The sequence below is a fragment of the Dromiciops gliroides genome, chromosome 6 (genome assembly GCF_019393635.1).
Source record: "Dromiciops gliroides isolate mDroGli1 chromosome 6, mDroGli1.pri, whole genome shotgun sequence".
Lineage (NCBI taxonomy): Eukaryota > Metazoa > Chordata > Mammalia > Microbiotheria > Microbiotheriidae > Dromiciops > Dromiciops gliroides.
In genome coordinates, this window is record NC_057866.1 from 54,943,233 (window position 1) to 54,969,388 (window position 26,156).

At 45.8% G+C, this 26,156-nt stretch overlaps 1 protein-coding gene across 4 annotated transcripts in view; it reads right to left on the reverse strand.

Annotated features, from left to right (window-relative positions):
* Positions 1-23,016, reverse strand: part of AMPD3 (adenosine monophosphate deaminase 3) — a 78,061-nt gene extending 55,045 nt beyond the window's left edge. Inside the window, exon 1 of one of the 4 annotated variants that reach the window (XM_043973009.1) lies at positions 22,812-23,016. Coding sequence is in view for 1 of the 4 variants with exons in the window: in XM_043973005.1 (XP_043828940.1) it covers positions 22,125-22,146 (22 nt within the window). In the remaining 3 variants the exon portion in view is untranslated. Of the gene's footprint in view, positions 1-1,073; positions 1,094-22,124; positions 22,290-22,708; positions 22,792-22,811 lie in introns of those variants that run through there. The other 3 variants (XM_043973006.1, XM_043973005.1, XM_043973007.1) reach the window with 3 other exon arrangements.
* Between the last annotated feature and the right edge of the window lie 3,140 nt (positions 23,017-26,156).

Consider the following 26,156-nt stretch of genomic DNA (forward strand, 5'->3'; position numbering starts at 1 on the left):
TATGGACCACCCTCAGGTCACATCAACCAACAGAGTTGAATGATGCTAACCAATTAGCTTTGATCAATGTGTTTGGTGGCTCAGAGAGGAACCATCCTGCTAAATGGAGTTTGGTTTTCCAGACTCAAAGATTTGAAGATCCGGTGATATTTGCCAGATGCAAAACCTTCCTGATTACTCCTATTCCCCTGTTGCAAACTCAAGTAATTTTCCACTGTCATGATAGCACTATTTCTGAGACAGGATTAAATTAATAGAATGGGAAGGAAGAGGAAAGAGCTATAACATGGGGCCAGTCACCAGGAAACCTGAGTTCTAGTCTCTGCCCTATCACTAACTTGCTGTGTGACCTTTGACAAGTGGCCCTGCTTTCCTGTGCCTCATTTTCCCACACTGTTAAATGAGGGATTTGAATGAGATGATCTCTAAGGTCCCTCCTAGGTCTGACATCCCATGATGCACTAAAAGCTGGAGTATCAGAAGTACGTTAAGGATGCACCAGTCACTTACTAGCTGTGTGACCCTGGGCAAGTCACTTAACCCTCATTGTGGGGGGGGGGGGGAGGAGAAGGATGCACCAGTCATATCTCAAAATATAGACTCTAAAAAAATGACTCTTGTGATTTCCACAACCACTAGGTCCTACAGAGAGCCAGTGTTTTCCACCTTAACTTTGGAGCAAGGTGGCCCAAAGAGTTTAAGTTATTTGCTTCTAAGGAACAACCAAACCTATAGTGATTACAAGCATGGTCCTCAGAAAACACAGGATGTGTGATCAGAGGAAGACCACCAAGCCCCAAGGAGGGAGCAAACGGCAGCCTCGGATAGAGGAAGGAATCTGGCTTCTTCTTTGAACTAAATGTATGATCTTAGGAAAAGTCACTTCCCCTCCAGGGAAAGCCAGTAGTGGGCTTGTTTCCTTTCATGTAAATAGACAAGGGTTGGACTAGGGTTCAGTGGTGTCAATTTCAAATAAAAGTGGATTGGCCACATATTGACTTAAAAAACCACAAATGAACATTATCTATGATGTGTTGTATTTTTATTTATTTTGCTAAACATTTCCCAATTACATTTTAATCTCCTTTGGGCAGCACTCCAGAGTTTGAGTTTGATGTCTCTGGACCAGATCTCAAAGGTACCTTTCCTAATCTGACAGAAACAAGAGATTTAGAGGAGGGGAGGGAGGCAAAGGAAAAAAAGAAAGATCAGGTGAGCAAAAAATGATAGTCAATTGAACAAATTCTATTTCTGAATGAACAAAGCAGGCCCCATAGATGCTGCCCAGGGAGAATATTTGGGGTTTACAGATTAACCTATTTATAAAGGAGATGGGGAAAGAGCTATTAAAGGCACAGAGACAGAAAAGGGAGGGTCAAATAGGGGAGGGGGAAGGGCACCACACTGGTAGTGAGGAAAGTGGACCTTAAGTGGAAAATGAGCTATCTGCCCAGTAGGTCATGAGGCTCTTGTGATCAGTACAGAAATAAGAAAGAAAAAAGGACAAATTGCCTAAATTTATGTTCCAGACCCTGTGGCCTTTCCTTCATTTGCAAAACAAACCTATTTTGGGGAATGAGAAACTCCTTCCCCTCCTTTCCCAGGTACCTCAGGGGCTGATTAAGCAAAGGCCAGTGGGGAAGAAGCTGATGGGCAAAGGGAATCTTGTCCCCAGGTGAGCCACAGGAGTGAGAATGGGATGGGGGAGGAGGGGGAGTGAGAAAATTCTCTGGGAAGTGAAAAAGGAAGACTTAGCCATATGTCTTTCTTTCTTTCTTTCTTTTTTGGTGAGGCAACTGGGGTTAAGTGACTTGCCCAGGGTCACACAGCTAGTAAGAGTGAAGTGTTTGAGGTCAGATTTGAACTCAGACCCTCCTGACTCCAGGGCCATGCTCTATCCACTGCACCACCTAGCATGTGGAAGGGGCATCTGGAAGCCCCAAAGTTGGTTAGTTCTGAAGAGAAGCCAAGGAAGCTGAGAATCTAAGAAAGGGAGATAACATCCAAAAAGCAGAGACAAAGGCAGAAAGGACAAGTCCAGATGATAGTACCCTATAGGAGAAAGGGCCCTAGATGGGCTATGGTCCAGAAGAAAAAGAGCAGGACTCTTGAGGATGAGAGGGAGTAAATGAAGGAATGGGAGAGCTTTAGCCTGCAGAATAGAGCTGCTGGAAACAATGAGTTTAAATCTAATGCCAGACACTTTCTAGCAGTGTGAGCCTGGGCAAGTCTCTTAACCTCTGTCTGCCTCAGTTTCCTCATCTATCTATTGGGGATAATAATAGCATGTGCTTCCTGGGACTGTGGTGAGGATCAAATGAGATATTTGTAAACTACTTAGCATACTGCCTGATATATGGTGGGTACTGTATAAATATTAATTGTTATTATTATCTCCCTAAGGAAAAGAGATTAAAACTAGGAGCAATGGGCAAAAGTTACAAGTAGGCATGTTTCATCTCAATATAAGGAAACACTTAACAATTAGATAGGGATTGGGATAGACTAAAAGGAACTCCCAGATGAGGAAAGTCTCTCTACCAATGCAAGTAGGCACCTCCACTGCAACTTCTAGTCTTACAGGTGTCTAGAACAAAGCTTCTTTTTTTTTTTATTTTAAGTGAGGCAATTGGGGTTAAGTGACTTGCCCAGGGTCACACAGCTAGTAAGTGTTAAGTGTCTGAGGCCGGATTTGAACTCAGGTACTCCTGACTCCAGGGCCGGTGCTCTATCCACTGCGCCATCTAGCTGCCCCTAGAACAAAGCTTCTTAAAACCGTGGTTAGGTGGGGGCAGCTAGGTGGCTGGATTCAGGAGGACCTGAGTTCAAATCTGGCTTCAGACACTTGACACTTACTAGCTGTGTGACCCTGGGCAAGTCATTTAACCCTCATTGCCCTGCAAAAACAAACAAAAAAACTGGTAACGGAATGTGGGAGTTGCAAAAAATATCACAACAATAAAAGGTTATGTATACCTATTTTATATACCTATATGCCTGGGATGGCATAAAAATTTCTTGGGCAAAAAGGGGTCACACATGGAAAAAGTTTAAGCAGCCCTTGTCTAGAGCACTGAGTGGTTAAGTGACTCGTCCAGGGTCACACAGCCAGTATGTGTCAGTGGTTGGACTTTATTCAGTGTTTCATAAGATAGTAATTGCTCAATCACAAAATATATTAGGGAAGACTAGGTGACTAATTGTCAGGGACATTGCAGAGAGGTCCTTGCTCAGGTCCAGATGATTTTTGATCCACTCTTCCAGTTCTGAGCTGAATCATTCTGGGGAGTGTTGGAGCCAGCTCAAACCCAGTTCAATTCTAACTAGCACTGATTATTAAAATTCCAAGGTATTCATACCTTGAAACACACACACACACACACACACACACACACACACACACACACACACACACACACACCCTATTTATAGCTGAGATTAGCAAAGGCTTAAAAGCAGGGCTGGATTTGTTTTGTTGTCTTCAATTAAGAAAAGTGTGGAGATTTTAATAATCCAGATTTAAGTTTAAAAGTGTGTCTTGGGGAGCTAGGTGGCGCAGTGGATAGAGCACCAGTCCTGGATTCAGGAGTATCTGAGTTCAAATCTGGCCTCAGACTGTTAACACTTACTAGCTGTGTGACCCTGGGTGAGTCACTTAACCCCAATTGCCTCACTTAAAAAAAAAAAGTGTGTCTTATGTGCATTAAGTGTTAAACATTTCCCAGCACAATCCTGTCTGAATTCTAGCCCCAGCTACTAATTCATCACGTGACTCTGTACAAGTCTCTCTCTGGGCCTAGTTTTCTCATCTTTAAAATGAAAATGGACTGAATGATCTCCAAAATCCTTCAATGGATATTACTCAGACGATTTCCAATCCTTAATAATAAAACTCAATAAAGTATTTTAAAAAGAACAAATAGGTTTTAGGAGAGTTTTTGGTTTAAAAAAATATATATATAGGGGCAGTTAGGTGGCGCAGTGGATAGAACACCGGCCCTGGAGTCAGGAGTACCTGAGTTCAAATCCAGCCTCAGACACTTAACACTTACTAGCTGTGTGACTCTGGGCAAGTCACTTAACCCTCATTGCCCCGCAAAAAAAAAAAAAAAATCAATCAAAAGCATTTATTAAGTACCTTCTTAGTAAGAGGCACTATACTAGGTGCTAGGCAAACAAAGACCAAAATGAAACTAGGGTTTACAATGTTGCTGGGGTCTGACTACCTGTAGCCACAGCTACCAGTTAAGGGAAGGCCTATGAAGGGATCAGGAAAGACTTCATGGAGAAAATGATTCTTGAGTTAGAACCTTCAAAGGAAAGGACAGATTTTTTTTTTTTTGCAGGACAATGGGGGTTAAGTGACTTGCCCAGGGTCACACAGCTAGTAAGTGTCAAGTGTCTGAGGCCGGATTTGAACTCAGGTACTCCTAAATCCAGGGCCGGTGCTTTATCCACTGTGCCACCTAGCTGCCCCAAAGGACAGATTTTAAGTGGTAGGGATTCTAGAGGTAATAAATAGGGAGCTATTGGAATTTACTGAGGAGGAAGGGACATGGTCAGATTTGCCCTTTAGGAAACCCATTTCAACAGCTATGTACATATTTAGATAGAAAAGGGGAGAGACACGAAACAAGGAAAGCACTTGATCAGGAGGCTTCTGCAAAAGTCCAGACAAGAGGTGATGAAGGCCTGAATTAGGGTGGTAGCTATTTTGAGAAGAGAAAAGAAGACAGATGCAAGAGATGGGCATAGAAACAACAAGACTTGGCAAGTGGGTGATTACATGGTGTGAAGGACCATGGGGAGTTGGGGATAAACGCCAAAGTGATGGCGGTTCCCTCAACAGAAATGGGGAAGCTCCAGAGAGATGGCTTGGGGGAAAAGATAATGAGTTCAGTTTTGACAAGTTGGGTTTGAGATATGTAGGGGACATCCTGTTTGAAATGGCTGGTAGGCAGTTGGTGGAGAATGAACCTCAGGGGACAGACAGTAGGGCATGAAATATAGAGTCATTAGCACAGAGTTGCTCATTAAAACCTTGTGATCTGATGAGTTCCCGAAGAGAGAAAGTGTAGAGAGAAAAAAAGGGCCCAGGCTAGGCTTGACATCTACTCACAGTAGCCATGGTTAGCAAGCTTCATATGGATGATGATCAGCAAAAGAGATTGAAAAATGGTCAGACAGGGAGGAGGAGAACCAAGGGAGAGCTCTGGCCAAATAACCCAAAACCAAGTGGCAGAGAAGAGAAGGCATTCAGGACATGATGGAGAGTGTCAAGTATCGCAGAGAGGTGGAGGAGGAGGAGGATTGAGAAAGGGCCACCAGATGTGGCAATTACAGCTCTTTGGCAACTCTGGAGAGAGCAGTTTCATCAAAGTGATAGGTCAGAAGCCAGATCTGCAAAGAGCTGAATAGTGACTGAGAAGAGGAAGTGCTAGCAATGAATGTCCATAGTTTTGTTTTGTTTTGTTTTCCCCAAGGAGTTTGGCTGAAAAAAGAGAGACCTAGAAAGATAGCTGAGGGGGTGGTAGGATGTGGGACCAGCTTTTAAGGATGGGTGAGAATTGGGCTTGTGTGTAAGCCCCAAAGTATTTAACTGAACTCTGACACTGGGTCAGTCCCCCAGGAGAGGAGGGTTTGGCCCCCCCACCCCCACCAGTTACAATTCTGGAGCCATGAACAAATCAGTATTGCTGATGCCAAACTCCTAGGGCTCCGTTGGACCATCCTTGTAACTTTACAAATCAAAATATCCTTTGATGGTAGGGAAGGGGCACCCAGTAAATACTTTCTTTTTTTTTTTTAATTAAGACACCTGATTTTTTATTTATTTTTTTCTTTCTTTCTTTCTTTCTTTTTATTAAGACACCTGATTTTTTTGTTTATTTTTCTTTCTTTCTTTCTTTCTTTTTTTTTTGGTGAGGCAATTGGGGTTAAGTGACTTGCCCAGGGTCACACAGCTAGTAAGTGTTAAGTGTCTGAGGCTGGATTTGAACTCAGGTCCTTCTGAATCCAGGGCCGGTGCTTTATCCACTGTGCCACCTAGCCGCCCCAGTAAATACTTTCTTAATGCCTTTTCATTCATTCTTTCAGGGAAGGTGCCAATAGAAAGACTGAATATTAGAGAGGAGGAGTAATTGTGGAGAAAACTACTGGGGAAGAAGGGAGGGGCTGGGCTCAGTGGTACAGGTAGAGGAGATGGTCTAGGCGAAGAGAAGGGCCCCCTCTCTTTGAGATTAGAGTGAAGAAAGAGAAAGGGGGATCATACCAAGGAGAGAGAGCTCATATTGAATGAATAGCTTCGATTTTCTCAATAAGGGATGAGGCAACATCTTCAGCTACGAGTGAGGGGAGAACTGATGTGAGCAACTTGAGAAGAGAAGACAAGGTATGGAAGAGCTGTGACGATCCTGACCTCTCTACAGCTAGGAGGGTTAGGGGATGGTGAGCTGCCATATTTGTAAGAGAAGCAGGTGACTCAGAGGGATCCCCAGGGACCCGGCAGGGCGGGAGGGGGGGGCGGAGTGGAGAGCACCTCAAAGCTCCACCTTCAGGGAGAGCTGGCCCTTGTTCTATCCTGTTCATTCACTGACAGTCCTTCTGTTGAGTTTTGATATTATGCCAGTCTCGACACATTTGCTGAGCACTCAGAAGCCAACCCCAAATTTTAGATGCCAGGAAAATTTTTCTCAGTTTTCAAAGAAAGCAAACAAAAAGAAACTCAAAAGGCAGATCACCACTGTGGTACTGGTAGAGCTTGAGAAAGTCAGGTGGCTCAGTGGTTAGAGAATCAGGTTATAGTTGGGAAGATCTTTGTTCAAATCCAGCCTTAGATACTTACTACACTAGGTGTATGATCCAGGGCAAGTCACTTAACTGCTGACTGCCTCAGTTTTCTCAACTGAGAAAAATGGGGATAATAATAGCACCCATCTCACAGAGTTGTTATTGTAAGGAAGATCAAGTGAAATAATACTGGTAAAGGGCTTAGCAGCACACAGTGCCTGGCACAGAATAGGCATTACAGAAATGCTTGTTCTCCTCCCTTCACCAGAGAAGCAACTTCAAGTCCATGCAGGTCACTGGAAGGGGGCAAATCTGCCTAAGACATTTCCTGAACCAAATGATGGCTGGCAAAACCCCCTTGGGTCAGCAGCTGACCTTCCCCCAATCCTCCCTGTTGGTACTCATCCCCCCTCTTCTCCTCCCCTCCTGGAACAGAAGCTCGGCCTGGGCTAAATCAAGGGACAAGATGTCAATGGATGCAAGAGGGAAGTCCCCACTCCAACTGGTGCTGCCTGTGAAAGAGCTATGTTCTATTCAACTTCTCATCCTGGGCTCAATCAATCAACAAGCATTCATTAAGCCCTTGGGTGCTGTACTAAGTGCTGGATTATGGGATCACAGGCTTAGAGGCAGAAGGAACCCCAGAGGCCCTCTTGTCCAATCCCCTTATTTTACAGAGGAGGAAAGGGTTAAGTGACTCACCCCAAGTCACATAGGTAGCAGGTAACAGAAACAAGATTTAAACCCAAATTCTCTGGATCCGGTGCCAGCGTTCTTTCCACCGTCTCGGTCGATTCCCTTCTCCCACCATCAAGCAGAAGCAGGAAGAATTAATTAAGGGCACTTCTTGTAGTTTCTGGTCCAGTTCCCTAGAAATCCCAGGCATCACAATAGAGGAGTCAGGTGCCCTGACCATCCCTCTGGTGTCTGGGATTTATGGAACCCTGTCCTGGGCACAACCATGGAAACTACTTTCCATCACCAGGTGCTAGAGCTAATGTGGTGCACTGCTCCCGCATCCCCCTTCACCCTGTCCCCCCAGGCCCATCCTACAGATCCCAGGAATAAATAACCCATTCTTCCCATCACTGTGTGGCATTTTTAGCTACATTATGGGTGAGAGGGTACTGTGCCAAATCCAGCTAAAAAAAGATCTTATGTTTTAGTTTCCTCACATCAACTAGACAATTCAGAGCATTTTTTTCTCCTTGTCTCTGGTCTGTACTATGTGGATGAGTTTAGGCAAATCATTCTTGGCCTCAGTTTCCTCATCTGAAAATGAGGAGGCTGGACTGGACAGTCTCTGAAGTCCCTTCCAGCTCTAGATTTATGAACCATATCTAGCATATGAATATTATTGAGAACTACAAATTTACTGAGAACTGATTCCCCACCCAGTTCCCCCTACCCAAGCAGGAGAATTGCCTGGGGCTGACCAGTCTTTGTCAATTCCAGACTTTTTGTTTGTTTGCTTTTGGGGATTTTTTGGCAGGGCAATGAGGGTTAAGTGACTTGCCCAGGGTCACACAGCTAGTAAGTGATAAGTGTCTGAGGCTGGATTTGAATTTAGGTCCTCCTGAATCCAGGGCCAGTGCTTTATCCACTGAGCCATCTAGCTGCCCCAATTCCAGGCTCAAAATGGATTTATGGACCTTCCCCCAAGCAAAATGATCCCACCCCACACCCCCTTACTCCCTGGACTTTGTTATTATGTAAAAGGGTCCACCTACATTAAGTAGTTTCTATTTAGAGTTAGTAGAGTCTATACTTAACTCAGGAACAGTTCTGTTTCTTTCGTTAAAGGTTCATTTACATTAAGTAGTTGTAGTGACTCTGGAGCAGTGTAGGTTCCCTTCGGTTGTTACCCCATAAAAACCCTGTCCTTGGTTCCCATCTTTGCGTATTCCTAGTTTCTGAGCTTTGCAATATCATGAGCTATAGTTCCTCTGCCCTGATTAAAGACCTTATTTCTCCTATCTTGATTGTTTCCTTAATTTCCAGGTTTATATTATAAACAAAGAAGAATTAATTCTACAACTTGGGCGAGTATGGAGATATGAAACAAAGCCAACTGTACTGTCTAGTTCATACCTTCTGTCTGTAGGTCTCTCCTAAGAAGAATGGTGGACAGGTATAGTAGTACATACCTGTTATCCCTGCTACTAGAAGAGGCTGAAGCTAATGGATCCCTTGAATTTGGGATTGGGGGTCCCTGCTAAATCTGGCACAAACCAGGCTGTGTAAAAAAGGGTGAACCAGACCAAATCAGAAAAACATTGGGTTCAAGCTTCCCTGCCTATCAGTTTGGGGATCAGACCAACAAGTGATTCCATTTCCAGTCTGGGTGAGACAGAGACCCAGTCTCAAAAAAAAAAAAAAAGTGTTATGCAATTATATAACACCTTATGTACAGTATCTCGTTTGATCAGAGAGACCTAGGAAGGACTTTAGAAGCCGTCCAGTCCAACCCTCCCATTTTACAGATGAAGCAACTGAAATTGAGGCACAGAAAGGCTCTATTATTCACACAGCTAATAAATGTCTGAGGTTGTCCTGAATCCACATCTAGCTGCCTCTCAGACTGAGACCTAGAGACTTGAAGTGTTTTTTCCAAAGTAAGAGTGAGAGCCACAAGAGTCTTAGTCTCCACCATCATCATCATAGATTAATGAATTTAATAATAATAATAGCAGCTACTATTGATATAATGCCTACTATGTTCCAAGCACTAGCTAGGCACTTTACAAATATCATCTGATCATTCCAACAGCCCTGGGTAGTAGGTGCTATCATGAGTCCCTTTTTATAGACAAAGAAACTGAGGCAAACAAAGGTTAATCGACTTGCTCAGGGTCACCTGGCTACTCAATGTCTGAGGCTGAATTCGAATTTGGGTCTTCCTGACCCCTGGTCTAGTCAGGGCTCTATTTACTTTGACACCTAGCAGCCCCCAAATGGGTCCTGATTCAAGGACTAAGTGCTCTTACCATAAAACCACAATGCCTCAATAAAAACACGATATCTCTTATCAGGAAGAAGATAAGACAAGTCCCACAGTCACCATTTTACAGATGAGAAAACTGAGGCTCAGAGAGGTTGAAGGACTAGTCTATGGTCACAGGGATAGTAAGTGGCAGAACTAGAATTCAAACCCAAACCTTGTGGCTCTTGGGGTCAGTTTAGTACCCCTCAGGCACCAGCATCTGTAGCATCCATAGCAGCAGCTTTAGAAATAGAACTTAAGCACAGCAACACTTTCCAACATGCCTGAGATCCACCACCCCCCCCCAAAAAAAAAAGCCAGCGTCCAGTGAAGAGTCCTGAGGAGTCTGTCCCCAGGTGCTGACCTCAGAGACTTGAGCTCTAACAAGGAAACCTCATTCTGTAATGTCCGGAGAGGGGCAGCTAGATGCACAGTGGATAGAGCACAGGCCCTGGATTCAGGAGGACCTGAGTTCAAATCCAGCCTCAGGCACTTAACACTTACTAGCTGTGTGACCCTGGGCAAGTCACTTAACCCCAATTGCCTCACAAAAAAAACAAAAACAAAATAGATACTGTAAAGTCCAGAGAAGTGAAGTCCTTCCCTTTTTGCTCACTCCTCTCCCTTGGCCAGTGATTAATGAATTGCCTTCATTGATACAAGTGTTGATACAACTTTATTTCAGCTTTACATATGACACAGGCCATTTTGGGGGGACCTAAGCCCCCAAGAAAATACCTAGAATGACCCTCATTGAAGAAAATTAGAGCTTGAGTCAAGGATCTGGGTTCGAATCTAAGGCAAATCACTTTATTTCTCTGTATGTCCATTTCCTTCTAAGATGAGGGGGCTAGAATAAAGGGTCCCTAGCCAAGCTGCCACAAATCTATCCTAGAAAGGAGTGAACTTTCAATGCCAAAGGCAGCTCTGTAAGTCTCTGACCCTAAAAGCAGACAATTACACAGCATTCTCCATACACTCTCTTGTTCCTTGAATATATTATTTTTTAAATCCTCCCTATCCATGCAACATTATAACTAAATCGAACCAACCTGAGGGGTGAGCACTGCCAGGTGGCCAGGAATCCATGACCAATCAATCACAGCAAAGCAGCCCAGGGAGACCCGTTCCTGTGTCCCTCTGCTGCTGGTCAGAAGATCAGAGTCAAACTGAGCCTGAACAAGCCTGGAGCAGAGCAGACCCAGGGGGAGAGGACTCCAGAGTACAAAGCACCGTGGGTAGGCAAAGGCAGCCTATTGGTTCAGTGGGAGGCCCCTGCTTTGTATATTTGTGTAAGAATGAGCAAGAGCAGGAAGACTCCAGCCTGGAAATTCTCCAGTTAAATTCAAATGAAATATTTTCGGGGCTCCTGAGCTCCCCTGGGTGCTGTGGCCAGAGGCTGTGACCAGGAAGAAAACTTCCCCAACCACTCACTCTCCAGACTTCTTTTTTTATTCTCAGTCCTTCCCCACCCCACCCCACCCCAGCCTCCCCCTCTCACCGGCCTCCCAACAAAGCATGTTAGTAATGTCCCAGGCAGCCAACCCTATAATAAAATGTGCCTACCAAGCCCTAAGGGAGAAAAGTGCCCAAGTGCCTCTAAGGCCTAAACACCTCCTGGAAGCTTATGAAAGCACAGAACAGACCATCAGCTCAGTTTTCTATGCTGATTTAACACTTCAGGCTTAAATACAGATGGTGGAGGGAGGAGGATCTCTGGAATAATTTGGCCAACACAGTCAAGAGTTTGAGCCTTATAAAACTGACTCTTCTGCTTCCCCCCACTCCAGTAAATCCTGGACCCCAGCGATGGTTAGTTAATGACTGTGGGACCTCCCTCAGAGGCACTGTGGGTAATGTGGCTTCCCTTTCAAAGGGAGAACTCTGAGGCACTGAACCCATCTCTCCTCTTACTCCACACTATAGGGGAGGTGTGGGCTCTTCATTGCCCAATCAGGAGAAAGCCAGAAAGAGCCAGGCAGAAAGTGGGCCACGGTGAGCCCTGGTGCTACTACTGCCCTCACCCTCTACCAGTCTGTCTCCATTCCTGACTTCAGTACAGCTCAGGTCTTCCCCAACTTCTCTGCTCCAGTGGGGTCTGAGAAGGTCAGCGGTTTGAGGACTTCCACGGTGAGCCCCCTCCCTACCCCTGATGTTCCCATGTCAGCTCTCCCTGGTCTCTGAGAGTCTTTCCCTGAACCCTTCTTTAAACCCTTGTCTTATACACAGTAATGAGCCAATGTTCCCAAACCTCTTGGGACTCTGCTCTTTGATCAGTTCAAGGCAGACGCACCGATTGCCTTCCCCAGGGCAGAAGCTGCATTATTCCCTCTGGTCTATGCAGTGGCACAGGCTGTCAGTACCAAAATCCAGCCGAGCCACCTTTATTTTCTTGGACTGGAGAGTCAGGATGGTATAGTAGATAGGGCACTGGACCTGGACTCAGCAAGGCCTGGGTTCAAATCACACCTCAGATACTTCCTAGCTATATGGCCCTGAAACAAGTCATATAACCCTTCTGTGCCTAGTTCCCTCATCTGTAAAATGAGGGGATTGAAATCAAAAGTCTCTAAGATGCCCTCCAGCCTTAAATCCATGCTCCCATGGGCCATGATTTTATTAGTAGGAAGAATTCCCAGTGAGGAAATTCCTTCTTCCAATGCAGATTAGCTACTGCCCTCCAATTTAGTCATAGATGTTTGCCCCTACTAACCCAGAGGTTCTGTCCTGGGTTCACTTTCCTTTGAAAAAGAGATTTATATAGCACCTACTATGTGCCAGACATTAAGTACTTTATGATATCTCATCAATTATCATCTCTGTGGGGATGATTTCCAAATCCATACATCCAAGTCAATTATCTCTCCTGAGCTACTGTTTTGGTCATCTCAAAACAAATACCCTGTAGGCATCTCAGACTCAGACGTGGAAAAAAACCCACCTTATTCTTTCCCCAAAAACCTTCCCCCTTCAGAATGTCTCATTTATTGTGGAGGACACCACCATACTTATAGGTCCTCAGATTTAGAACCTCGATGTCAACCCCACCTTCTCACTCACGCTCACTCCAAATGCCCAGTTTTACCTCTGTCTTCCTATTGCTCTCATACATGCCTTCTCTCCACTCAAATAGCCATACAATCTTAGTATGGGTCCTCATCACTTGCTGGCTGGGCTCCCTGCTTCAGATCCCTCCCCGCTTCAATCTATCCTCCACTCAGGTGATTTTCCTAAAGCAAAACCATGTCTGAACATACCTCCCTGCCCCCTCAATAGACTCTGGTGGTTCTCTAATATCTCCAGGTTCAAATACAAGTCTTTTGTTTGACATTTAAGGCTCTTTATAACTTGCCCCCCCCTCCAATTTCCTTGTATTTTACTCTCCTCTATATTGTCTATGATCCAGGGACGCAATAAATACCCTTCAGGTTCCTCAAACAAGATATTCCATCTCTGAATTCTGGGCATGTTCAGTGGTGCCCTCCATGCCTGGAATGCTTTCCCTCCCTGTCTCCCCTCCTGACTTCTCCCTGGCTTCCTTCAAGACTCAGTTCAAAAGGCTTTCCCATCCCTCCCCACAGCTGACACCTTCCCTCTGAGGTTCTTGTATGTCTGTGGTTATATGCATGAAGTGCCCTCTTTAGAATGTGAGTTCTTTGACGGAAGGGACTTTATTTGCATCCCCAGTACTTAGCACAGTGCCTGGCACATAGTAATAAACACCTGTTGACTGGTTAAATTACTTGCTCAGGGTCAAACAGCCAGCATGTGTTACAGGTGAAACTCAAGGTCCTCCTGACTTAGTAGCAAGCTCTCTATCCACTGCACCACATTGCCTCCCATTTTTCCTTTTTTGGGGGGGTAGGGCAATGAGGGTTAAGTGACTTGCCCAGGGTCACACAGCTAGTAAGTGTCAAGTGTCTGAGGCTGGATTTGAACTCAGGTCCTCCTGAATCCAAGGCCAGTGCTTTATCTACTGTGTCACCTAGCTGCCCTCCCATGTTGCCTTAATAGAACTCAGCTCTCTGATTCAAACAGCCCTCCTGGTGCTTATAACGCCAGTCTTCATTCACCTGCCCTTGAAGAGGACAATGAACGGACAAGAAGGAACAATGGGGAGGTGTTGTAAAGAACCCTGCCCGTGTAAATGGCTGCAGGGTCTTTGTTCTGAAGGGAGAAGCCATAGGGGAAGGGGAGGAAATGCAGGAAAGGGAGGTGTCAGGTGTTTACCAAGGAAGCCCCAGCCTCAGCACTGCCTGCAGCCTGAGTCACCTCCTGTCCAATCAAGAGGCCTCTTTTCAGGGCTCACATAATAATTTCTGAAAACATGCAGCAGGATTAGAGGGCGTATATGTGATCCTCATGCCTCTGCCCTGCTTCATCCATGAAGAGATTACTGTCACCAGCTCTCCCAGCTGTTTCAGAAACAGTTTGATTTGTGGACCACAAGCCACTGGGAAGTGGGGGAGGGGGAGGTGTTCTATTTATTCACTCAATAATTTAAATGATGCACGGTCACAGAAAGAAAACTGAACTCATAGGATCATAGATCTAAAGCTGAAGGGACCTCAGAGGCCATCCAGCCCCTGATTTTACAGATAAGGAAACTGAGGCTCAGGAAAGTTAAATGACTTGTCTAAGATCACAGAGTAAGTGGCAGAGTCAGGATTTGAATTTAGGGCCTGTGGCTCCAAGAACTCTTTCTACTGACTGTCAGTAAACATTTATTAAGTACCTACTATATGCCAGGCACCGTGCTAAGCACTGCCTTACAAAGGTACTTTTTAGTAATTCAACTCAATAAATACTTATTAAGTGCCTACTATGTGTCAGGCACTGTGATAAGCCTTCCCCTACAAAGGTACTTTTTGGTAACTAGATTTAATTCAGTAACTATTTATTAAGGGCCTATTATGTGCCAGGCACTGTGGGAAACACTGGAGATACAAAAAGAGGCAAGAGACAGTCCCTGCCCTCAAGGATTTTACAATGTAACAAGAGAGACAATAAGCAAACAAATCTATACAAAGCAAGCTCCAAACAGTATAAATAGGAAATAATTAAGAGGTAAGGCACTGGAATTAAGAGGAGTTAGGTGGGGGCAGCTAGGTGGCACAGCAGATAGAGCACCGGCCCTGGATTCAGAAGGACCTCCAATTGCCTCACACCAAAAAAAAAAAAAAAAAAGAGGAGTGGGGGGAAGGCTCTCTGTAGGAGGTAAGATTATAGTTGGGACTTAGAGGAAGGTCAGTAGTCAGAGTGGAGGAGGGAGAACATTGCAAGGCATGAGGGACAGCCAGAGAAAATTGCCCTAAGCCAAGAGATGAAGAGTCTTGTTTGTGGAACTGCCAGGGGGCCCATACCATTAGATTAAACTATATGTGTTGGGTAGGGGCAGCTAGATGGTGCAGTGGATAGAGCCCTGGCCCTGGATTCAGGCACTTCAGACACTTGCTACTTACTAGCTGTGTGACCCTGGGCAACTCATTTAACCCTCATTGCCCCAACAAAAAAGAATATGTGTAAGGTGTCGGAAGAGTAGAAAGGTAGAAGGGGGCTAGGTTAGCATTGGGTAAGGACAGGAGGAGGTACCAGAGAGGAATGAATTGATTCTCCCTTTTCCTGATGTTAGGATTGCTGGAGAGAACCCAGAATCAGACAATAGTCCTGATACCTTTTGTTCTTCAGTAAGTTTTAGTCATGGTCAACTCTTTATGACCTCATTTGAGAGTTTCTTGGCAGAGATACTGAAGTGTTTTGCCGTTTCCTTCTCCAGCCCATTTTACTGAGGAAGAAACTGAGGAAAACAGGATAGATAACATTCATTCTTCCTTCGATCATTCATTAAGCACTGATTTACTAAATTCCTACTACTATGCCAGGTGATGGGGACACAAAGACTGTGCCTAGAAGGAGCTTCTGTGTAGACAGAGAAGTAAAAACAAATACATACGAGGTAAATACCAAGCAATTTGGGGGAGAGGGGCACTGCCAACAGGGAGGATCAGGATCCATCTTCTATAGGAAGTGTCACTTGAGCGGATCCATGATTTCCCATTTTGATCATTTACCTTGACTTGCCCAGGGTCACATATCTAGTACCTATCTGAGGTCAGATTTGAACTCAGGTCTTCCTGACTCCAGGCTAGGTACTCTATCCACTCAGCCACCTAGTAGTAGCCCCTCCTGATACCTAGAAACCTTAAAAAATCTAGTCAGCTTTTCAGGTCATCACTGTAGGGGGGGAAAAGCCCTGGATTTGGAGTCAGAAGACATGGCTTGTAAAATTCTGGCTCTACAACTTATTGTGTGACCTTGGTCAATTCACTTGACTATTTCCAGGCCTCAATTTCCTCTGCTATAACATGAACTATAAAACTGATCCTCTTATCCTCAATACACACTGTATAGCCTTAGTCTAGCCTCTAGACCCTTCCCATTTCTGGGTTTCCATTTCTAGGATTTTCCTAAAACGCTGCCCATGGAGTTACCAATCAGCATATAAGCCTTCATTCAAATTAACATGTTTGTGAAGAACAGGAACAATTCACAGTTAAGGTGACACCCACAGAAAGGTAAGAAGAGCTTTCCAGCCCAGCTGTGAGGCAGCAGCCCCATTGAAAAAAAAAATACACTATTAGAACAAGGCCCATGTATCTGAACTTAAAAGGCAAATGCCCCTTAACTCCAGGACTCGATTCTTTTCCTGCTCCTAAACACAACACAGAAAGCCAGAAGTTACAAAATGTTGCAAAAGTTATCCCAGAGATCTGCTTTTCACATCTCTCCTTTTTAAAGTCCTCACCAGCCCTCCTCATTTTCAGAAGCTGTTATTTATGACAGGGCTGCCAAAAGAATTACAGCACTTAAGGGTTAGCCAAGCACTTTCCATCTGTTATCTCACTCACAACAACCGGATAAGTCAGGTACTGCTATTATTCCCACTTTATAGATAAGAACATTGAGGCTAGGAGAAGATAAATATCTTGCCCAATAAGTGTCTGAGGAAGGATATGAACTTAGATCTTTCTGATTCCAAGTCCAATACTCTATCCACCATTCCTGAGAACTGTCTTGCTCTTCCCTCTACCCAGTATGCCCTCCTTCTTCATCACCACCTCTTGGCTCCCCTGGCTCCTTTCAAGTACCAACTAAAATCCCATCTTCTACAGCAGTAGTGTCAAACTCAAAGAGAAACAGATCTCTGCAGGTAACACAATGACTTAGAAAACCACAAATGGACATTATCTATATTGTACTGCATTTTTATTTATTTTCTTAAACATTTCCCAATTACATTTTAATTTGGTTCTGCCACACTTGGGAGTTTTGCTGCCTGAGTTTGATACCTCTGTAGAGTCTACAGGAATGCTTTTCCCATTTCCCCTTAATTCGAGGGATTTTCCTCTGGTGATTACCTCTGGTTTATTCCATAAAGAGCTTGTTGGCAACATAGTTACTTCATGTTGTGTCCCCTGTTAGACTATAAGTTCCTTAAGGACAGAGACTGGGTTTTGCCTTTCTTTGTATCCTCAGTAGTTAGCATAGTACCTGTCACAAAGTAGGTGCTTTATTGACTGACAGACAGATTGACTAAGGAATAGCACCAAAGTTATTTATACTCATTCATTCGTTCATTCATTCATTCTTCATTCTTCATTCATTCATTCATTCTTCCTTCGCTCATTCATTAAACACTGATTTACTAAATTGCTACTACTTTGCCAGGTGATGGGGACACAAAGACTGTGCCTAGAAGGAGCTTCTGTGTAGACAGAGAAGTAAAAACAAATACATATGAGGTAAATACCTAGCAATTTGGGGGAGAGGGGCACTGCTAACAGGGAGGATCAGGATCCATCTTCTATAGGAGGTGTCACTTGAGCAGAGTCCATGATTTCCCATTTTGATCATTTACCTAACCTATGAAAGGATCGTAGATTTAAAGTTTTAAAGAGACCTCAGAGGTCACTTTATTTCACAGAAGAAGAAACAGGCCCAGAGAGGTTAGATGCCTTAGAGGAGAGCTAGGTGGTGCAGTGGATGGAGTAAAGGAGCCTTCCTTCAGTCAGAAAAACCTGAGTTCAAATCCAGCCTCAGATACTCACTAGTTGCATGATCCTGGGCAAGTCACTTAACCTGTCTGCCTCTTCCATTGTAAAATGGATATCATAATAGCACCTACCTTATGAGGTTGTTGTTATGAGATAATATTTGTGAAGCACCTGGCACATAGTAGGTCCTTAACAATCTCATGGGAAATAATTGGCAAGGTTGGAATTCAAGCCCCAGGGCTTCTGACCCCGGATGCCCCTTTCCACTGTGCCACCTTTCAGGCCTTAGATGTGGGTTAATCTGCACCTCACACTTTGCCACACTAGCAAGGCCATTCTGATAGGGTGAAGGACAAGAGGATAGAAAAGGAAGTTACAGTGAGCAATAGTGACCTTACTGCTTCCATGTTTGTTGTTCAGTTGCTTCAGTTGTGTCTAACTCTTCATGACCCCATTTGGGGTTTTCTTGGCAGAGATACTGGAGTCGTTTGCCATTTTCCTCCTCTAGATCATTTTACAGGTGAAAAAACTGAAGCAAACAGGGGGAAGTGACTTGTCCTGGGTCACGTAACTAGTAGGTATCCAAGGCTGGATTTGAACTCAGGTCTTCCTGACTCCAGGCCTGGCACTCTACCTACTGTGCCACAGCTAAAGGGGGAAATATAGCCTGACCATGTGCCAAATGATACCTCGATTGCACCCTCCCCAGTCAGGTAGCTAGAGATCTATTGACATCCTTGTACTATAACGTCCCCTCCCTCTAGGAGTGGATAGAGTTATATATATATAAAACCTCTCCCACAAAAGAGGGGGAAGCTCCTTACCCTTCCTATATGTCTACATCATATGGACCACAGGTTCAGGTACACAGATGTCACCCTGGGCTCTGATGTCCCAGAATGCCCAGGCTAGAGGACAAGGGAACAATTTTTAAGCATGAAGCAAATAAATAAATAAATAGAAGAAGCTGCTCCTCGCCTGAAAATGCCTCTTCTGGATCCAGGAATTTCACTCAGTGATCAAAGCAAAGAGCCACATTTCTATCACCCATCAGGTAAGAGGAAGAGTGGGGGAACACAGGAGTTATTCTTTCCTCCATATCACACCCCAGTAGCCAATCACTCCACAAGGCTTGTGGATCCTCTACAACTTCTCCTGGATCCATCCCCTTCTATAGCCACTCCCAGGGCCAAAATCCTAGCTCAGGCCCTCAACAAGTTCCCCTGAATCCATCCCATTCTATATCGATGCCCAGGGCCAAAATCCTAGCTCAGGCCCTCAACATTTGTTGACAGGACTACTGAAATACCCTTCTTCTTGATGCCCTTGCTCCTAGTTTTTCCCCTCTCCTCTTTTCTGTATACAGGTGTTTCCCTCCCAGTAGAACAATAAAACTCCTTGAGGGTCTTTTTGTTTGTTTGTTTGCCCAGTGTATCAGAAGTGCTGAATGAAATGTTTGTTGAATGACTAAATGATGGAGTCTCAGTCATTAACTTTTGCTCAATAGAATCTTGAACTATATTAGCCAACACAGTTAACTTTCCTTGCCTCAAGGAGGAAGGAACAGTGGGGCCAAAGGATGTGGGGAGCTTACCACATGGGGAGGTAGGCATTGAGGCAAAGTGAAATGAGTGCTGGTCTTAGAATCAGGAAATCTGAGCTTCAAAATCTGACCTTTCCTAGCTAAATGGCAATGATAGAGCCTGGACTAGCTGAGCTTTATCTCTAGCTATGCACAGCACATTAACTTATTTGAGTCTCAATTTATTGATCTGTAATTTGGGGATGCTGGGGGCAACTAGGTAGTAACAAGGATAGAAAGCTGGGCCTGAAGTGAACAAGACTCATCTTCCTGGGTTCAAATCTAGCCTCAGACACTTACTAGTTGTGTAACCCCAGGCAAGTCACTTCACCCTATTTGCCTCAGTTTCTTCATCTATAAAATGAACTGGAGAAGGAAATGGTAAACTACTCCAGGATCTCTGCCAAGAACACCCCAAATGGGGTCACAATGAGTTGGAAACTACTGAAAAACAGTTGAACAAAAAATTGGGGATGATAATAATTATAGTACCTACTTACCTCCTCCTGTTGCTGTTGGAAGGCTCAAAAGTGATGATGAATGTAAAGAATTTTACAGACAGTAGGGTTATAAAAGTGTCAGTTGTTGATAGCACCAAAGGGAATAATCTCACCTAAAGCAACAAGCATGTTTAAGGATCTGCCATGTATTAGGCAATGGAGATGCAAAGAGAAAAGTGAGGATCCCCCCCTGCTGTCAAGGAGTTTATGAACTACTAGATGAAATACATGAGCAAACATCTCCAGGGATGGAGAACTCAATATATGAGAAGAAAGTGTGCATCCTGCTGTTGGACAGCTCTAGTTTGTTTTGAACCTAGAGAGTGAGCTCTTGTAGAGCAGGCAGCTATTCGTTTTGCAGAAGAGGAGACAGAGGGAAAGAGATTTGACCAAGAGGGACAGAGAAGACAGATGTTGGCAGAAGCACAGCTGGCAGGGACCAGAGAGGTAACAGAGAAAAAAATTAGTCTAAAGGGGAAGGAGGAGGGTGGGAAGCCAATTCCAAAGCACTGGAGCTGTAAAGGTTAGATTTTTCCCTTCCATCACAAAGAACTATTGAATAACCTTTAACAGGGATCTAGCAAACTTGGATAGGTTGAGGAAACAGAACTTAGTTTTGTCACAGGAAGTGACTGCACTACTGTCCCCCTTCCTTCTCTGGGGAAACTGCTGCTTGGGAATGAGGCAGAAAGGCCTAACATCATGCGGATCCAACAAATTGGAGTGGCAGAGTGACCCAGACACCCCACCATTTTTAGATTGGCCCTCTGCTCTGCCTCACCAACCCCATGCAGGTCCAGGGTCAAGTCCCATCTTCACTGTCCTTTCTAGCCCAAGTATGCCAGCTATGCTTAGCCCAATGCACACCACAGGGTGACTCCAGACAAAGGCACTCAGAAGCACATTTTAATAACTTAATTACCTCCCAGCATTAACACTTGAAGGGCAAGGGAGGAATTTATCCTCCAGTGAACTCAAACTGTCTCATCTCTATTTCAATGCCACATATTTATTAAGTGTGTACTATGTGTCAGACAGCCTGCAAGCTCACAGGAGAAAAGAGTACTGCATTTGGAGACTGAAGACTTGGATTCAAATCCCACTTTTGTCACTCACTTCCTGAGTAATCCTGGGCAAATCATTAAGCCTCTCTCTGGGTCTCTGTCTCTATCAAACAAGGGGGTTGGGGCTGGACCAACTGGCCCTTAACAGATCTAGGATCCATCACATGGAGGTAACCCAAAGCTAGTCATCTCATCTTCAGGGATACAGTGTGAGACAGGACTCACAAACACTCTCCACAGTTCTGAAAACCCCTCCCAAGGCCTCCATTTCTCTTCTTCATTTTCCAACTTGCTTAATGGTGAACAGAGGCCAGGCTTCCAATCCCACCAGGGGTTCTGCAGCTTGTAAAAAGCAAGACTTAGTCAGCAACAACTCTGGGCCCACCTTCCTCCAGCTCTCAGAATTCCTACTGAACTCAACCACGAGTCAAGGAGCTAGAGAGGGGTGTGGGCAAGAAAGGCCAAAGAAATATTCAAACCTGTGAACCTCTGATCGTCTAGGATGTCTAAGAGGGAGGTGAAGGCCCTTCCAGACCCACACCCACATAACTACGTGGCCATTTGGTCCATGCCCCGGCCTCTGAGTAAAGCTACATCTACACCATCTCAATCTGGCCTCTTCAGAAACAACTCCAAACTTGAGCTTACTCAAACCGGGTCCCAGATTTCGCAGGGTTTACACATGGTATGGATGAATGCCAGGCAACCGTAGTTTCCCTAACCTGGCAGACCTCCCTGCCTAAATGTTACTTAGCCCCTGACACCCCCCCCCCCCCCGCAGGCCACCTCACCTGCGAAGGGAAAGGGGCGGGGCGTGTCTGGCCGCAGGATCCCCGCTAAAACCGCCAAGGCTGCGGGGAGGGCCTGAGAAGCTGGAGCCGGAGGGGAAGAAAGCTCCACTTTGCGGGGCCGCCCCCGCACCCAAACCCTGGTCCCAGGCAACTCCCACTCGGGAATTCCTACTGCCACCCCACTCACTCCCAGGCCAGGGAGCTACGACACCTGGGGGTGCTTCAGCCCTCTCTCCATGGGGCAGGGCTGCCCCGCCCCGAAGTCGGCCCCCTCCTCGTTCCTCCTGCCCCGCATCCCGCGCCTCCTTCCTAGCTCACTCCTACCCCCGCCCCCGCTCCCGCCCCCGCCATCATCACTTACCCAGCTCCAGCGACTGGGCCATGCCGTCTGATCAGAGGAAGGCGGGAGGCAGTGCAGGCAGGAGGAGGAAAACCAGAAAGGGGAGGAGAGGAAGGAGGAGGAGAAGAAAAAGGAGGAGGAGGAGGAGGGGAAGCGGAGCGGAGCCGCCCCGGCGATGACTCCAGCCGCGGCCCTAGCCCCGGAGCCCGCCCCGCCTCGCCCCGCCCCAGTCCGGCGCCCCCCACCCGGCCCGGGGCTGCTACATCCGAAGCCCCCTCTCCCAAGCAGCGGGTGCCGCTGTCCCCCGCCTGGCCTCGGGGCCGCACCTTGCCCCACGGATCCCGGGCCACCCCGCGCCACGAACCCCCCCCCATGAAATAGCCGAGAGTGGGCAACAAGGAGGGGCGCTCCCCGGGGCCGCAGAGCCTCGCCGGGCTCCGGGGCGCCCAGCCTGGCAGCGCGCCAGCTCAACAACGAGGACGCGGAGGAGGAGGGGGGCCTGAGCCGGCCGCGCCGCGCCTCGCCGCGCAGTGCCCCTGCCACTGTCTGGGGAGCCCTGGCGTGCCTCTGCCCCCTGGATCAGCGCGCCTCCCCACAGCACCTACCCCTCGAACCTCGCCTAGAGCCTGGGCCGCAGAAGCGCACCCCTGCCTTCCCCCCACTTCCTCCTCCGTCCCTTATGCGGCCCGGCAGGCCCAGCCACCCTACCTGCGGCTCGGAGGGTGCGGACTCTGCGCGCTGCGCAAGGCTGGCTTGGCTGCGTGGCCCTTCCCTTCCCTGCAGCCGCTACCTGGGCTGGGAACCGGGGCCTTGCCAACAGGAAATATGAGTGTGCCCGAGGGTGCCCAGGGCTCCTCCTGTCCCTCTGCTGGAAAGAAGCTCTCACTGCGTCCCCGATCGGCCGCCCCGGGCCCCCTGGCTCCTCAATCTCGGAGCCCCTGGCTTCCTACTTTGAGCCCCAAAGAGCTCCACCGCTCCGGACAACTCAGGGCTATAGAAGTGAGGTCAAGTTCCACTTTTCACCTCCACCCACCCTTCGATCATTCCCCTGGAGATTTTTTTTCCAAGGGGTCACTCCTGGGAAGATCCCACACAGGGCATGTTGAGCGCACTCTGGGCAGAGCATGGGCTACTGTCATCTAGGTCAGTGCCACAAAGCTGCAATTATCTTATTTTTTTTTTTAGTGAAGCAATTGGGGTTAAGTGACTTGCCCAGGGTCACACAGCTAGTGTGTTAAGTGTCTGAGGCTGGATTTGAACTCAGGTACTCCTGACTCCAGGGCCGGTGCTCTATCCACTGCGCCACCTAGCTGCCCCTGCAATTATCTTATAAAAACAAGATGAGCCTGTTTGAGGAGAGGGGCCTTCGGTACAGTTGGATGGCATGAAACCCAAAAGAAAGGTTATCGATTCTACAGACCCAGGGACCCCAAACCCACTCTGGGAAGGAAGAGCCTTCAGGTAGATAGCATAGCGGTTTTATTTTCCCTTTACATTCTTAAGAACAGGCTTCCCACAAAACTGCTCTTGGTTCTGTTCTTTAATCCCTCTACATTCTCCCCGAGAAAATTCATCCACCCCATGGCTTCATCTATCTTTTCACTCCCAAATCTCTCTCCACCCACTCCATCTATCCCATCCCCCATCTCCAGGCCCACATGTCCAACTGCCTGTTGAACATAAAAATTCTACATGCACCATCTGTCCCTCCTTCACCTGAACTCATTTCAAACTTACCTCACAACTCCCCTTTATACCCCCCCAACCTATCCTTCCTCCCAAGATCCCTATTACTGATAGTGGCATCACCATCCAGGTTTGAAATCTCCAAGAGTTTAACCCCAGTATTCATCATCTTAGTCCCCACTCACCTGTAATCATTTGCCAAATCTAACCTGTTGATTCACTCCTCACTTTCTTCCATTCATTTCAACCTACAGTACTCTGACTTTGGGGATTCACCAATAAACATGGTTCTGATGATAGAATGGTGTATAGAAAAGAAAACTGGATTTGGAATTGGGATGTGTGGATTTGAATCCAAATTCCTCCACTGTGTGACCTCAAACAAATTATTTAATCTTTATGGACATCAGTTTCCTCACCTATAAAATGAGAGGGGTTGAGAAGTGATCTGTAAAAAGGTCCCTTTCAACTATAAATCCATTATCCTATAATCTAGGGCTTGCACTCTAAGAGGAAATAAATTCTCCTGGGGATAAAAACTGAAGAGAAAGAAAGCTGAATCATCTTGCTAATGAGAAAACTGAATTTCGTTTCAGTCCTTTTGGGCTGAAAATCCTTCCACAATATCTTGGGCCACATTTATTCAATGGGCAGTTAGTAAAGATGTACTATAAACAATAGAAGCCTGTTACTTGATGAAGTAATAGAAGACAAAGATGGATTAGCTCATCAGCTCAGCCATAAGACAGTGTCCCTCCAACTAACACTAGGGGAAATTCGCCAAAGTCTCTAGACTGGTAGTCTTTGCCAGAGACTTGTGCAAAGTGAAGGTTCTTTAACATGTCATCTTTTTCTTTGATTCCTTCTCTCCCTCCAGAGACCTATTCCTGAAGAGAACTGGAAGCTAGCATGTCCTCTCTCAAAGCCAGAAAACCAAGATCTTTCCTTTCCAACTCTGCTTCTCCCCCAGGCACAGAACATAGAGTGGTGGTTCCCTCCATCAGTGAAGGGAGTCCTGCTAATGTGGTACTTCAGCTCCAGATTACTGAAAACTGTCTTTGACCTTATAAAGTTTACAATTCACTTCATGAACAATACTCTGCTCCCTCCCCCAACCTGATTTCCAGGGAAATGGAAACTGTCTTTGGGGATAATACAATTATTTAACATTTCTATAGGTAGCACTTTTTCTTTCTTTCTTTCTTTCTTTTTTTTTTTTTTGGTGAGGCAATTGGGGTTAAGTGACTTGCCCAGGGTCACACAGCTAGTAAGTGTTAAGTGTCTGAGGCTGGATTTGAACTCAGGTCCTCCTGAATCCAGGGCCGGTGCTCTATGCACTGCACCACCTAGCTGCCCCTTATAGATAGCACTTTAAAAGTTTGTAAAATGTGAGATTGGATGCTGAATATAAATCTATTGACACTTTAAAGTCTTGGAGAGTACATGGGACACTAAATGACTTGTCCCCAGTCACACAATCAGTACATGTCAGGAAATAGATTCAAACTTGGCTCTTCTGACTCTCCGTCCCACTACCTATCCACAGGTCACACTGCCCTCATTCAGTCAACAAGCATTTATTGACTGCCTGATGTTATATGCTAGGCCCTGTGCTTCCACTGGGAGTTCCTGCCTTCAAGGAATTTACAGTATAGGTAGTAGGAAGTGGGTGTAGTAGGAAGCACAGACAACTACCATCCAAGCCGTAAAATGGTTCCTGCCGTAAAATCACAGAACCTGAAGGGAACTTAGAAACAATCTAATCCAAACTCTTCATGTTTACAGATGTTGAAACTGAGGCCTAGAGAACTCCAGTGATTATTTGTTGTTTAGTGGCAGAAGTGGGATTAGAACCCAGGTCTTCTGTCTTTCAGTCCAAGGCTTTTTCCACTATTTAAATATTTCATTGTTTCACTTCCTTTGTGCTTGTGTGTCTCCACATATAGACATGTTTGATCTGGTCTATAAAATTCACATACAGGGGCAGCTAGGTGGCGCAATGGATAAAGCACTGGCCCTGGATTCAGGAGGACCTGAGTTCAAATTTGACCTCAGACACTTGACACTTACTGGCTGTGTGACCTTGGGCAAGTCACTTAACCCTCATTGCCCCACAAAAAAACAAAACAAAGAAAGAAACAAAAAAAAATTTACACACGTTTATTATGTGTCAGCCATGTATAAGGCATGGTACTAGGTACTTGGGACACTAAAGTAAAAAAACAGTGCCTGCCCTCGGGGAGTTTATACTTCAGAGCAGGGGTAGAATCCATATACAAATAAATAGATAAAAAGTGATTTGAAAAAAAAAGCACTCACAACTGGGGCCGGAAGAAGAGGGATCTGAAAAAGCCTTCACAGAGGGGG